General features: G+C 33.3%; 1 protein-coding gene and 1 long non-coding RNA gene across 2 annotated transcripts; both read left to right on the top strand.

The window, feature by feature from the left end:
- Positions 1-110: 110 nt before the first annotated feature.
- Positions 111-5,956, top strand: LOC138335202 (uncharacterized). The gene is made up of 4 exons (XM_069284185.1): positions 111-442; positions 3,357-3,483; positions 4,343-4,503; positions 5,337-5,956. Exons 1-4 carry the CDS (start codon positions 400-402, stop codon positions 5,525-5,527), a joined length of 522 nt encoding a protein of 173 aa, XP_069140286.1. The 5' UTR covers positions 111-399; the 3' UTR covers positions 5,528-5,956.
- A 271-nt stretch (positions 5,957-6,227) lies between these two features.
- On the top strand, positions 6,228-13,740 carry LOC138335200 (uncharacterized). The gene is made up of 3 exons (XR_011210251.1): positions 6,228-11,835; positions 12,775-12,973; positions 13,643-13,740. It is a non-coding gene; the product is annotated as an uncharacterized lncRNA (long non-coding RNA).
- The last annotated feature ends 628 nt before the right edge of the window (positions 13,741-14,368 follow it).

The following is a 14,368-nucleotide window of genomic DNA, read 5'->3' as shown; positions in this document are numbered from 1 at the left end:
GTAAAGGTAAATGCTTTTTGTGCAGGCAGATCGTGTATATGTATATACTGGGTAGATTTAAAGTACAAGTCAATGTCGAACAAGGTGTCTATTGACCGAGCACTTCGAAAACAAATTATATCGTTCTGGGTATATGTGTCCGGGCTTGCATCAGCCCATACGTATGTTTACAAAGACATAAATTAGCATGCTGTGTACAAAGAGTGTATATGTTTGTTACCTATTTTATATATGTGATACTGGGGAAGAATGAGGGTGCTGACCAGTTTTATAGATTAAATGGTCATTGTGCCTGCTAAACACTGACCTGAGGTCATTGGGCACAAAACAACTTATTTTTTCCAGGGATGGAATTCTGTGTTAAAACGTGTACAGGATCATGACGAGAGTAGTTATAAAATGACGCTTGAAAGGACTTTAATTTTTCTGAGCCTTATAACAGGTAAGTATATAACTGACGATGTAATACAATTTGGGAAGTGGGTTTGAGGTATAGGGAAAAGAGCCCAGGGCACGTGTTGGGGTGAGGTTCTTGTGATGATGAGTTTGAGTGAGAGTGAGATGACGAGCTAGTAGGTCAGGAACTGGTTGGTGAGGGATGAAGGTCCCGACATGACGTGTTTAAATAGACATGGGCCCCAAGATGACAACCTGATTAAAATCATATCTTGATTAAGTATCTGTTACGTCATACTTGAGGGTAGTGTATCAGAGCGAAATCGAAGATCTGGTTTTAATCGAATTGTCCGAGATAGTAGACTGAGTAGGACCCCAGGAACTACTTATTGTGATGGAAACGATACCCCTAGGATGACAGTCTGGAGTTTAAAAACGAGATCAGGCTGTAATACAGTTACTGTAGATGATATACAGACAAAAATGTAATGTACAATTTCATGATTTTATCAATTTTTAATATACAACACACAGTAAGGCTAAAGTACTGTATCCTAACCGTTGCAATAGTTCGAGTTTCCTTTCGACCTCGACCTACATACTTAGACTAACAGATGTCCTTTGTAGGTAACTTTAGCTTACACTTCAGGTAAGGCGTTAGACTGGTACAACTGAACCGACTTCTTTAACAATAATCCTTACTTAATGTTCTCACTATCTTTTGGAAACCATTATATATAATTCAAGGAAATTCCCCAAAGAGTTTGCAATTGAATACTGTAATTCTTCCCTATAGTGAATGTCAAACTAAAGAATTTTCTGAACGTTAAAGAACCTTAGACATCCTAGCCCATCCTCTTTCATATTATTTTATAACTGTTCAAGATATAAATCTTTTTCTCTCTCAGTATGGTGATACCCTTTTACTTATTGTCATTATCTTGAGAGCGTTCGCATAAAAGTGGTACTAGTAAGTATTAGCATAAAGTGAGTGGAACGACTGGTTTGCCCATTGTTAGTATAATGTGACTGTGTGGAGTGTTCTGTCCGGTGTCTTTGGCGGCATGCTTTAGTGAGATTGCAATAGAAAAAAGAAAGATTTCCCACTTCTACCTGGAAATGTGTAACTTAAACAAATCCCAGTCCTAACAAATACACACGTACCTACGTCCTTTCTTAATCTGGTGGATATGTCTAAGAACAGGACTAGATAGCTCTTTACATGTTGCAATGTTGCATAATAAAATAACATGTATGCAGGTTTGAATTTACATACCCCCCCCCCCCCCCCCCCCCAAAAAAAAAAAAAAAAAAAAAAAAGGAAATCATCAGCTTTTTAAGTGTTTGGGTCTTTGTGGGGTTTTACTGCTGTTTGGCTGTGTCTATAGCAACCAAGTAAATATACACAACCACTTGTACTGAATATCATGATCATCAGTCTGTATTAAAACTAGGGCGGTTTATGGTAAAAGTATATATCTTGTAAAGATATGTACTGGAAAGGAATGGCATTTAAATGGAATATAGATTAAGCATATTCTTGAATAGTAAATTGATTTTGGTTATTACTATCGTATTACGTATGTAAACTCGTAAAATATACCATATCATTTTCCATGCACATAATTTTCCAGAATGATTTTTTTTCAGGTTAAATTATTTATGTTTTGACATTTAGTGAAAATAATATACATTTTACTGTAATTGATCTATTCTTACTATTTGTAGCCTGTTCTTAGTTTATTTTTTCGAAATTTGTTTAAATTTATATTGATTGAAATAGTTAATTCTTCTCACTATTAGTTAATGTCAATAAAATTAAATGAACCCTTCTCTCCAAGTACAATTGTCGTTGAAGTTATAATTAATTACGAAAGTAACACCATTTTAATTTAAAAAAAAAACTGTTGTAACCCCATCCTTGTCTTGGTAAAACATATTATCTACATTGTATCATATGTGTAATTATATGACGTGTATCAAAGATAAACTAGTTATATCAATAAATGTATTTTACTACCCGATGGTATTTGCATAATGTTTGGCAAGGCCTTACGGACAAGGCCTTACGGACGAAATTTGATCGTAATCGAAGACTAGTAATAGTCGGAAATAGTCAGAATTTTTTGTAGAACATATAAACACGATTAATAAAATCGTGAAATGAAAGAAATTGTATTAAACTTACCTACATTATTCTCTTTATCTTTCTGTCATTCACTTATCCACCATTTCCATCTCATAGAAAAACATCACACAGTTCAAAACTTTTTCGATTAGTTCAATGTCAATAGTTGTCTGAATACTACTTGATAATACTACCATCATACATTTTCCCATCAAATGTACATTATTTATCTATGAACAGAATGGTGATGTATTTTATCGCATAACAAAATTTAAATCGATCAAGAACAAGCAACTGTTATAACAATTTTCATATTTTAGGTATCAATACAATGTCATAGAAAGTAATGTCTTAATTTTTCGATTGTGAATCTTTTTTCTTAAAATGATTATTTAATGTAACCCAGCGTTTTGAACTGAACTTATACTCTATGTGTTTCACACAAATTGTAATTCATTATAATTTGTAAATCAGCACAATGCAGACGAAATATGTTGGGCTAAATTTCATTAATGGCATACATTTAACATACTTATCTAAGGTAAATCTAAGGTAAAACTGAAATAAAAATCTGCGTTGATTGATAGTGTTAAAATTTCTTAAACCTTTATCACCCTGGAACCTCTTATACAGATGATATGGCGATATGCCGATGCTATTGCATTTGGGTCTACGAGTTATTTCCCTTGATCCATACAATCTGTGCATAAACATATAAGCATATCTTTTTCTTTGTTTTTAATGAAATTACGTTAATTATGCCACATTTTTCTGTATGGACCTTTATTTTTTTTCTATATGGACTTTAATTTAACATTTCCACCTGTTTCAGTGAGCCAAGCTTGGGATTACTGCTACTATAACTACTATAGCTATATCTATAAGAGGAGAGAGATCGGCCAGACATACTGTGAAGCATCATGCTGTGGTTACTCTCTCAGAAGGCACTGCTGCTCTTAGTAAGTATACAGAGAACGCAAACTGCGTTTGAAGATACAATGCACATATACAGTATGACAAATTGTTATTTTAATTCATTAAAACAGGAACAGATGCATTCGTTACTTACTTTACACTATTACCATTATTGAAAAGTTTTAGAGTCTTATTTGACTGCAATATCCAGGTAAGTTTTTGACAATTGATCCCTGCTATGTGTTGACAAATGCACTTCAGTTATACATATATATAATGGATAATCCACACAGGGGATGAAAAACTTTCAATGAAACAATATTATATCATTGAACAAATTCTTATGTTGATTTTTTTTCTTTCTTTCATGTTTGTATTTTAATCCATTTAGTACGAAATCCGCATAATACGAAAAAAATCGATGTGTTGATAACCGGGATAGACTGTAAAAGTATTTACAATAATTAATTGCATCCCGAAAAATCCATGGCACCATATATCCTACATTGAATGTGGTACTGATTGCGCAGACAACTTTAGCAAAAAGATTATATTATTTGTGTTAATTAGACATATGTATACACGATGAAAGTAAGAATTGTTGTCTAAATGATAAATATTCATGCTCTGTCGGCGGTGGATCGACTTTAAATAAAACAAAACAACCAAGAAATATGTGTGTGTAATTATCATATATATGTATTTATATAACTGTACCTTCATCAGCTTTTGTAAGGTTATAAAGATGTAGATAAAGGAACTTCTTTTGACAAAGAATGTTTTACCATTTTGTCATTTTAAACCACAATGAGTTATAGATAAACAAAACATTTGTGATTGTATTTTATAATAGTATCTTAAATTTGTAGTTAAGAATCGATGTTTTGTGTTGGTATATTTCAGTGATGGAGCTAAGGCCGGGGCGATTGTAGGAGGCTTAATATGTATAGTTGTTATCGTAGGGATCGTGGCGTGTTGTTTAAAATCCCACTACTTCCGATACCAAAGGGTGGTTAGACCGCAACAACCGCAGTCTCAAGTGACTTCCGGCAATATCACAATCGGTAAGTACAGCGAAGATTACACAACAATAATTTGGGAAAAAAGGACATAAACAAAAGATGTTTCGTGATTCACTACCGGACACATCACATAGACTAGTACAGAAATGATTGGATCTGATATCGATGGAATCATGTTTGGAGGCTATTCGCATAGAATTGCAACTTCGGCAGTTTGCTCCTGAAAGAGTTTAAAGGGCTACATGGAAAGGCCCAAAAACCAAGACTGATAACTTATGAACGGCATGTAAATTTGAAGGTAGTCGCCCATGTATCATCTAATGTAATGTCGCATTTTTATAGATCACATATAACTTAGATGTACCTAAAGATAAATATGTTGATAAAAGTATTTATGCATTGTGGCCATCATTATGTATTACTGTTGAATCGTAAATTTTTGTGTAGCCTGTGAATTTTGACTATGTACTTTCAGGAATACAAGTCTACAGAGTTCTGTACATATTTCGATTACCAAAAAAAATGTTTACTAGATTAAAGCATGTACAAAGAACGTTTATTTGACCGAATATGACTTTAACAAAGCATACACATTAAGTCCTTTTTGGCCTTGTCATTTCATTGGCATACAAGATATCACTAGTTTGAACAGGATCAAATTACCTTAAGAATGTTGTACCATGGATGGATTAAACCAAACACATTTATGTGGCATACTTTTAACCCAGACTCGGTTTTAAGTTTTTTATTAGTTCTTAGATGGTTTGGTTATTTTTTTATAAAATCACATCCTACGTATCAATGATATACATTTATGTCTGAAAATTGTGTCCATAATGTCAATTTTTTTTTATTATTATTTCATCATTTCACAGTCCAAGCTCCTTCAGTGCTGACTATGCCTCCGCCTTATTCAAGCTGCCAAACAACTCAAAACGGTGTATCTCCGGGTTCAGCCCCTCCTTATGACTACCCTACGTCGGCTCCTCCTGGATACACAGCGCCACCTGGCGACGTAGGATCATTTCATCCTCCGCCTTATACAGGGCCACCTCCCAAATACTGACGCCATCAAATGCAATTGATTTCTAAAGTCTGCTTCAAGCGGTACTGTTACATATACTCGTGACACAGATCTATACTTCCCTTTGTATTACTTAATCGGTACTAATTATCATATAGACTAACGGCGACAATTTAGCCTCCTCAAAATATATTACACATCGCAACAAATTTCAGTGCCAATCACTTCAGAGTTGTTCTCAATGTTGCAATTTCATTTCAGCTTTTAATCATTTCTGTATATATATATAAATAGATTGTCATATTGTTATATGTAGCATTAAATACAACGGAGATAACTCGTGGCTATACAATAAAACTATGATATTGATTCGTTCAAAAGTATATATACAAATTCTTGTTATTTAATTATCGATTCATATATTCATGCGTTTGGTTTGATTTGGTTTGATTAGTTTAACATCCTATTAACAGCCAGTTATTTAAGGATGTGCCAATTTGTTGGTGGAAAAGCCGGAGTATGTAGAAAAACTGACCAGCGGCCAGTACCTCCTGCCCACATGGGATTCGAACTCGCGACCCAGAGGTGGAAACGTGGTAATATGTCGTCATCGAACTGCAGCGGCCCATATATTCATGCGTTTTGCTGCAGTGTTATGAGAAAATGTAATGTGCTAAGTATGTACTGAGGAAGCTCCTATAAAAGTACTTCAAACGTTGACGTACGCTTAATGCAGAAATATAGTATACGTCAAATCAAGCACAATCCATCTAGTGTAGGTTTTTGTAAAAGAAAAAAACAAAATGTTACGCAACTGCCAATCATGGGATTATGCAAACTTTAAGAAAGCTATCCTAACCGCGAACTCTAAGGCAATAACTTGATTTCTATGTTCTATGGTTTTGAAATGTTTGTGTAGAAATACGCTAACCTTGTATTGGAAAATGCTTTGCTGATCGAATTATCATTTGATGGGTTGTATAGAGGTAAGTTCTAAAACGTCACAATGAAGGTGAGTGGTTTTTCGATAGTTCTAAAACGTCACAGTGAGATTTTAATGACTGTAAAATGATAGGCATACTGATACAACATTTTATGTACTGTTTAGTCTATATAATGTAATCTTTTAAAAGTTATCTCACTTTATTTTCATATTTTGTGTCGAAAGAGAGAGTTTTCTAACTCTGTAAATCATTTATGATCATGGTGCATAGGAGTAAGAAATACTTTGTGTACTTTAAAACAGTTCCTTTGTCATTATACATTGCGTGTGACCGACTATAACGCAGTATTTGTATGTTTTAAGAATGTCAACGAGTTTCTGATGAGATGTGTATGCTTTAAAACAGTTGAAACCACCTGATTTACAAATAATTTTATCGTGGAAGTATACATAGTTAGAAGATAAAGTAATTTTTCTTAGGTCTTACCTTCCCTTACATGCATTGAGTTGTCTTCGATGTAACAATGTTGATTTATACAGCCGTAATGGCATGGGCCTTACAAATATATGTAAAAATGTATCTCACAAAAATGTATCTTACTTCCTTGCCATGTATTCCGCTTCTGTATATCACAGAGTTCAGATTACCCCCCCCCCCCTCCCCTTTGCGGGTAGGTATCCAGAATCCATTGTGATGTAATTGTTTTGCGACTAGAAAGTATGTCTTTTTTTTCTTAAAATAATGAATGACGTTACGCTCGCAAACACATGACGTAACAATCAATGCCTACCCGCAAAGGCCGATTACTCTGTAATACGCAAATACAGAATAGAACGTTCAAGAAAGACTCATATATGAATATAGTCTAACTTTGTCACAAATCACCATGTTCGTATTTGTGTTCATAAGGACCCTAACCACTACTCGGTGTTTTGGTAACTTTATTTGAATAAATATACTATATTATACAAATGTGTTAATAAGCTCACTTCCTTTTTTGAACAAATATGTTTGCATAGTATTTATGTACCTGATAGTTGGATAGCTGGATTAAATGATTCCGAAAATTTTACATTAACATAACATCATTACTATGTATAATTACTTATTGCTTACACGTAAGTGTTTTATTTCAATATTAAAGTGATATGTGCCATAACTGCTATTGCTTCTTTTGTAATATATTGAAAATCATTAGTTTTGATAAATTAAGTTGTGAAAAGTATTCATATTAGGGAGGAAAAACATGTTTGATGTTTTGTAGACTTTAGTTTTGTTTTTTACGGTTAATTTTCTAATTACTGATACCACTGTCAAAACGTGAAACTTTAATGGTAGATCACAACATGGCTTTTTGTTTTGACAGGTTATACTCATTTGTTATTTTTTTAAACTCTCATTTGACTTTATAAAATGAAAATTTTGCAGTATATACTTTTTAAATACTTATGTACGTATTGTATTAATTGAAAAGATTGGTAGTTTGGTCACCTTAGTGTCATATTAGCAGTAAGCTAATTTGACATTTGCCTCCCCTGTCTGCATGTTATTCCTGGGAGGCTGCAATATAGTGATTATTAGTGTTATGTCTCATTTTGTGGTAAGTGGAACTCTTGTCCTTTTTTATAGTGCAATCTCACCAAAGCATGCTACCAAAGACACCAAATAACACATCTCATCGCGTCACATTATACCTACAATGGGCTAATCAGTCGACCCTCGACCCACTTCCTTTAAATATTGGCATATAACTACCAAGTATCATGCGTAATACATGTATGTTCCGTCGTATTACAGCAGCAAGGTTTCAATGATATTCATTTATTCTTATACCATGTTAGTTAAGACAAACAACTTAGCACCTTTAAATTGTCAACAGTTCATCAGAGGCCCCTGATAAAGGATATATTTCACAATCTAGTATCCATGTCGCAGATCTGAGGTTAATGGAGAGGGGGGTGTTCCCAGTCTTTCCATTGAAACATGATTGTGACAGTATATATTTTCTATGATATTTTTTTCCCTGTCAAAAGTATGTTTGGGCGGGCTATTAAAACCAGTATATAAACATTAAATTGATTTGGTTTTAGTTTAGTTTTACATCATATGAACAGCCAGGATGAAGGACGTGACAGATTGGAAGATAGAGAGAAACCGGATAATCCTGAGAAAATCATCGACCAGCGGTCAATACCTTCATACTGCCCCGAAAGGGATTCGGAGGGTTTGTGGTAATATGTCTGGACATCTTAACCACTCTGCCACCGCGGCCCAAATAGCTTTTCAAGGGCGATACATGAGTGTCATGCCTCCTGATGATGAATTATAAACGGAAATTTGAGGCACCTATTTGTAAGATGATACCGCATAAACCACATGATTAACATTGATTTAGTTCAGGTTCATCATCCGTGGTCATGGATCTATATTCAAACCCCTAACAATACCACAAAAATGTGTCATCGTGTTTAAACCAGAAATGCAAAGAAAATCACAATAAAAAAATCAATAAATTGATAGATAAAATAGTCTGATTACCTCAAGCTGTTGCAGCTTTTAATTAAAATAAAACATTAATAAATATGTTCATTGTTTCTGCTTTTTAGTTCCCTGGCAGCAGCTGCGAAAGCGCTAGGGATATTAGATATTAGCTTTACGTTATACTGTTCAATCTACATTGTATATGCACTTATTACCAGTAGAAATGAGATTATATTGTGCTTAAGATCCAATGTATCCTGATAACATGATCTTTGTGCAGTATTTACAATCTGTTTTACACATAGCATTATGAATTTCAGTACATTGGGACCTCCTTTGTCTCTCCATTTTAATTACATTTATCTTCTTCTTTTTATCTACCCTCTTCTACTTCTCTCCTAAAAGGATGCAGCTTGCAAATGGATGTTTATATTGTTCCAACTAAAACGAAAAGGCCCACTTCCTTTCTTAAAAAAAATACAAGAAAGTAAATATAGATGGATAAAGTTTTGCGACTCTATAAAATGATCTCGTTTTACATTTACATTTTTAAAATCAATAACAGTTTAGTATGTTACAATTCATTACTCAAATATCTTCAAGTATTACATATTGTAGTTTGTATTTTCAACTAGAGGTTATATTTGGTGGCAAATCACTTACGAAGGGAGTCTATTTCAACAAATGTGATTGCAAATAATATATGTTGAAAATGTTTGATACCGACAGACATCAAGGAATTGAAATTCATCTGTAACTGGTTCAATGTCATTGACTTTTCCGCAGATTAAAACATAATATGACAAATCTTACATTCCATCATTTATACTCTTATAATCATTTACGACCATATAATTTAACCCATATGAACTAAGTATTAATCGCTTTATAGGAACCAAATATGTTTTTAATAATATGCTCATAGATGTAGCGTATATACATTATAACAAATAAATGGCTTTAAAATTATTATTATTATTACTAAAAATCAGTCTGAAACACTACAATATTTTTTTCATTTCTTTTTAAATTGTTACCTCCTTGGACTAAAAAGAAGTACATTGTGTTATGTTGTGTATACTAGTTTACCAGCCGTCGACACACTTTTAGACTAATGGTGTTTGTCACTGGCGACCAGAAAGGAAGTTCATCACTCACCTTGATGCATGTATGTACGAGCGCACCGAGGCGTGGATAACTAATGTCATCGATTACAGCTGGGTCATCTTATTATTCTTACCTTGGACCGCCTGACCCCGATATCTGTTACGCCAATCATTTATATCATCAGCTTTAATCTCTTTTGAAAATCAGTCATCTGCCTTTTAATCTGTTCTTTGATCAACTTTGAATGCAGTGATCAATCTATAGATGTTTTCGTCGTTTAATTATAATGTTATATGATCAAAATGCATTTTACCAAACTCACCCATCGGAAAAAAATGAATGGGTCGTTTCAGACTTTTATGACTTATTATTAGTATTGTACATGTATGTGATGTCTGATATGCCAGTTTTAGGAATTTTGATATTTTTTTGTATCATTATTATTATTATTTTAGGAATGTATTTATGTGTTTTTGCGATAAAAGTCATCGTTACATAATAAATATGAGACATTAAATTAACGGTAACATATTTTCATGGGTGATATCACAAAGTACCAGTACATTTAAGGCGTAATGAGAAGAACGAACTGCCATATACTTACGACAACATATCACTTTGTTCTTTTTTCCAACGATCACTCAATTAACACGGACTCCAATCTAATGGAGTTTATTTTGGTTTTATTTTGATAACATATATAAACCACAATTGGGCGTTGAATTATATTCTAGATATAAGCTTTCGATGTATCTATGTGGTGATTGGGTTTGAACGGCTGTGGTTTAATCAGTCTTATCCCTATCCTTCAGAAACACGGAACTTGTTCTAACGTTACGGTCTATAGAAACTTACCTATGTAACCTAAACACACATGGACACTTAATGTTTGAGAAGTTAGTGACCTTCCACATAAAGGTGCATGAACGATTTTTTTCAAAACCGACATACGTGCCGACGATCATTCGAATGGAGTTAAGATATTTTTTGTGCATTTGCTAGGCATATAGTGTCATCGTTTTAAGCCAATCTGGCTTTAATATGTTTTAAACTTCAATCATCTGCCCCTTAAACTGATTTTTAAGCAACGTTGAATGTATAACGTAGTGGTCAATCTATTGGTGTTACGCCCATGATATACAAACGCAACAATTCAATTGTCAGAGTAACTGTTGTCACGGTAACGGTTGTGAAGATAATATCAGAATAATGGTTGTCGGTGAATATATTGACAGAGTATCGTTGTTAGGATAAACATACTGAATATATTGAGGCTAATGGTTGTCAGGAAATGGTTGACTTAAATAAATTATGTACTTGGCTACAAAGTTGTCATGATGTATGTATAATGAATGCATGATTATTTGATTCAAAAACATGAAAATATGCAAATTATCTGCGTTTTTTGTTATTTCAACCTGAGGATAACTAAATTAGCATAGTCTTCCTATTTCGTATCTTAAATATAGACATGTCGTTTTCATCATCTGAGTCATCATTAAGATTTTTATCGATAATACTTTTTAACCATACTTCTCATCACAGGAGTTCAATTCGAGTGTTATCCATCATATTATTTCCTTCTGAAGTTAATTAAGTCAATTTTGCTTGAATTATGTAATGAAACTCGCATATCAATTAATCAGTGAGGTAAACATCTTCCGTTATTTGGAATTTCCTTAAAGACAGGTACGAAATGGCGTATGTAAATTACATGGGCGATTGAATTTGATGGATGAAGAATTACGAAGTGATTATATAAAGCGTTTCTCCACACAGGCAAGCAATCAAACTCAGGTATCCACGTAGAACCCACAGGTATGTAGATTTTACTGTTGCCTTTGTAGAGATAAATTTTCATTCGTGGTCACTAGGACTATCTGAACCAATGAAGAAACCACGGACGGGTTAGCGGTCAAATTGCCTCAAATATGTAACATTAATGTGGTTTTGGAATGAACGTTTGATGTGTTAATATTTTTAGTCAAGTTCAGCAAAAAGTACACTGATCATTAAGATACTCGAACCAGATTTCGGCCGTATGTTGTATTATGATAACACATCATATACGCAATATAGAGTTATGTTTATGTGTATATGCCTATGTTATTTAAATTGAATGTCAAATGACACCATCGCCAAAGAAAATATAATATCACTTTTTGTTTAATAACAGCAATAATTACTTGACTTTGAAATAAATGATAAAGCATAGTTAAGACGTACTTTTTGTAGCAAGATCACATCTATTTCAAAAGTGATTTTAGACATGTATGTTAGTTGGTTCATGATAATAACGTCCTATCTCCCATAAATGCTGTTATGATGTGTTAATATTTTTACAGTAATGATGTTACTGTATGAAGTACGTGCGCATTTTGGGAAAATGCAGCATGCTGGTGTTATGTGACTCTTTGTAATAGTGTAACTCTTGCCCTTGTATATATGTATGCTGGCAGAGGCACAAAACAAGCACATTCGATTACATCATACTGACAACTACACACTGTATCCCACTTCCACTCTCTCAATACTGAAAGCTAAGCAGGAAAAGAAACTACCACTTTTATAGGAGATTGTGTGTCGGGTCTAGGGGACATAACCCTGACGAAGATCTGTTATAATTGATAGAATAACCAAATATGACAAAAGACAGTCAAATTAAAGTCCTAAAATGTTAAGTTTACAATATTTCTGACTCTAATCTAGAATATTTTAAATAAATGCTCTTCATTTTTTACTATTTTTAAATTACAGACAAGATATGGGCCTTACCCAACTGATTCTGTTGTTGGTTGTTATGGTGATATGTATCGCCTTGGTAACGGCAGACTTCCCATGGTTTGACTACGACTACGGATTTCGACAACCATTTCCATTTCGACAATGGCGTCGACGACGCATGATGGAGGAATGGTTCGATGAAATGTATGACGATTGAGTTTCCGTTGACATTGTAAGTACTAAATAAGTTGAAGCGTATATTTTACGGCTTCTGCGTCGAACTTGAATTCTCTTTGAATCATATCAAAATAGTGAGACAGATTCATTATTTTAATAGTTCCGGCTTCATTTTAACAAGTTTTATTGAAAAAATGTAATTGAAAAATGGATTGAATAACCCCCAAGCCTATATCAATTATTTTGTCCAAGTTCATACAATTAAACCAATATTTAAGAATGAGTCAAAGCATATTAAGATGGTGCTACACGTTTTGATTTTCTACATTTAGATACAGTTAGATTTTAATTAATGAGAGTCATAATTTTTAATTTAAATTAATCTTTTAATGACCGTGTCATTTTACCTAACTGCCACAAACATTTTATTCATATCAACTGTATTCTAAAATTTGAAACAAATAATGCTACAAATATTTTATAAAATGCATATTGAAATAGTAATTTTGATAATTATATTGAAGCATTACCACTACCGATAATCACTATTATTACATTCTTACGGAAAGTTCCGTTATTATACATCTACAATTTATAATTGTATGACCAGTATGATGTTTAGCACATTCATTAATGTAATGTTAAATTAAAATGACTCATATTCAATGATTCAATGATTCATATAAAGTGATAAATGTTGACATTTATGATGGTTTATTTCCAGGCCTCTGCCACTGCTCCTTGATGTGCTACCTGCGCTTTCATGACAAACATATCGCTGAATAAACATAACCTTCACTATTAAAATTAATTATTAACCTGTATACCTGTTCTTGTAATTTGTACGTAGCATAAAGTTCGTTACCAATAACAGTGAAACACCTATAAAGTCAGAAACATGACATTGCCTTTCTTTCAACATGAGCAACGGTTTATTTCACAGAGAACGAATAATTGATTCAATCGAATGTAACACTGCTGAAGAATTTCTCATGACTTATATATATGACTAAACTATGAAACAAATACTGATGCTGGATTATATGGGAAATGAAAACTAACTGTTCCTATTAGAATGTGCTGTCAACCAAGAAATTTATGGACGAGTTAATTTCGCCGTTAAGTTACTGTATAGTTTTTAGTTTTTACTGGAAACCCTTTTACCGGCGATGTGTTATTGTGTGCAGTCGTCTATGAAATATGCGAAATTAAATCACTTGCGAAAATAAGTTAGTTTACAGTAACTAGAAAAAATTAAGAAGGCGATTAAATCTGCAATATTAACTCGAATCCATTGAATTGGAACAAATATGATTCCATATCTCGAATTTTTGTAACGAATTTTTCACTATACATGTACATCAACGTGAATATATCTCGAATGCTCTCTAATTGAGTTAACGAGGGCTGCTTACATTATGCAATTAGAAAACGTTTTGGATTCAATTTA

This window comes from Argopecten irradians, chromosome 11 (assembly GCF_041381155.1).
Source record: "Argopecten irradians isolate NY chromosome 11, Ai_NY, whole genome shotgun sequence".
NCBI classification, from domain to species: Eukaryota; Metazoa; Mollusca; class Bivalvia; order Pectinida; family Pectinidae; genus Argopecten; species Argopecten irradians.
The sequence above is the reverse complement of the archived record's forward strand: the minus strand, read 5'-3'. Positions and strand labels throughout refer to the sequence as shown.

Coding starts and splice junctions, on each gene's coding strand:
- LOC138335202 (XM_069284185.1), top strand. CDS start 400: ATGACGCTTGAAAGGACTTTAATTTTTCTGAGCCTTATAACAG. Junction 443..3,356: donor TTTTCTGAGCCTTATAACAG/GTAAGTATATAA, acceptor CACCTGTTTCAG/TGAGCCAAGCTTGGGATTAC. Junction 3,484..4,342: donor AGAAGGCACTGCTGCTCTTA/GTAAGTATACAG, acceptor GGTATATTTCAG/TGATGGAGCTAAGGCCGGGG.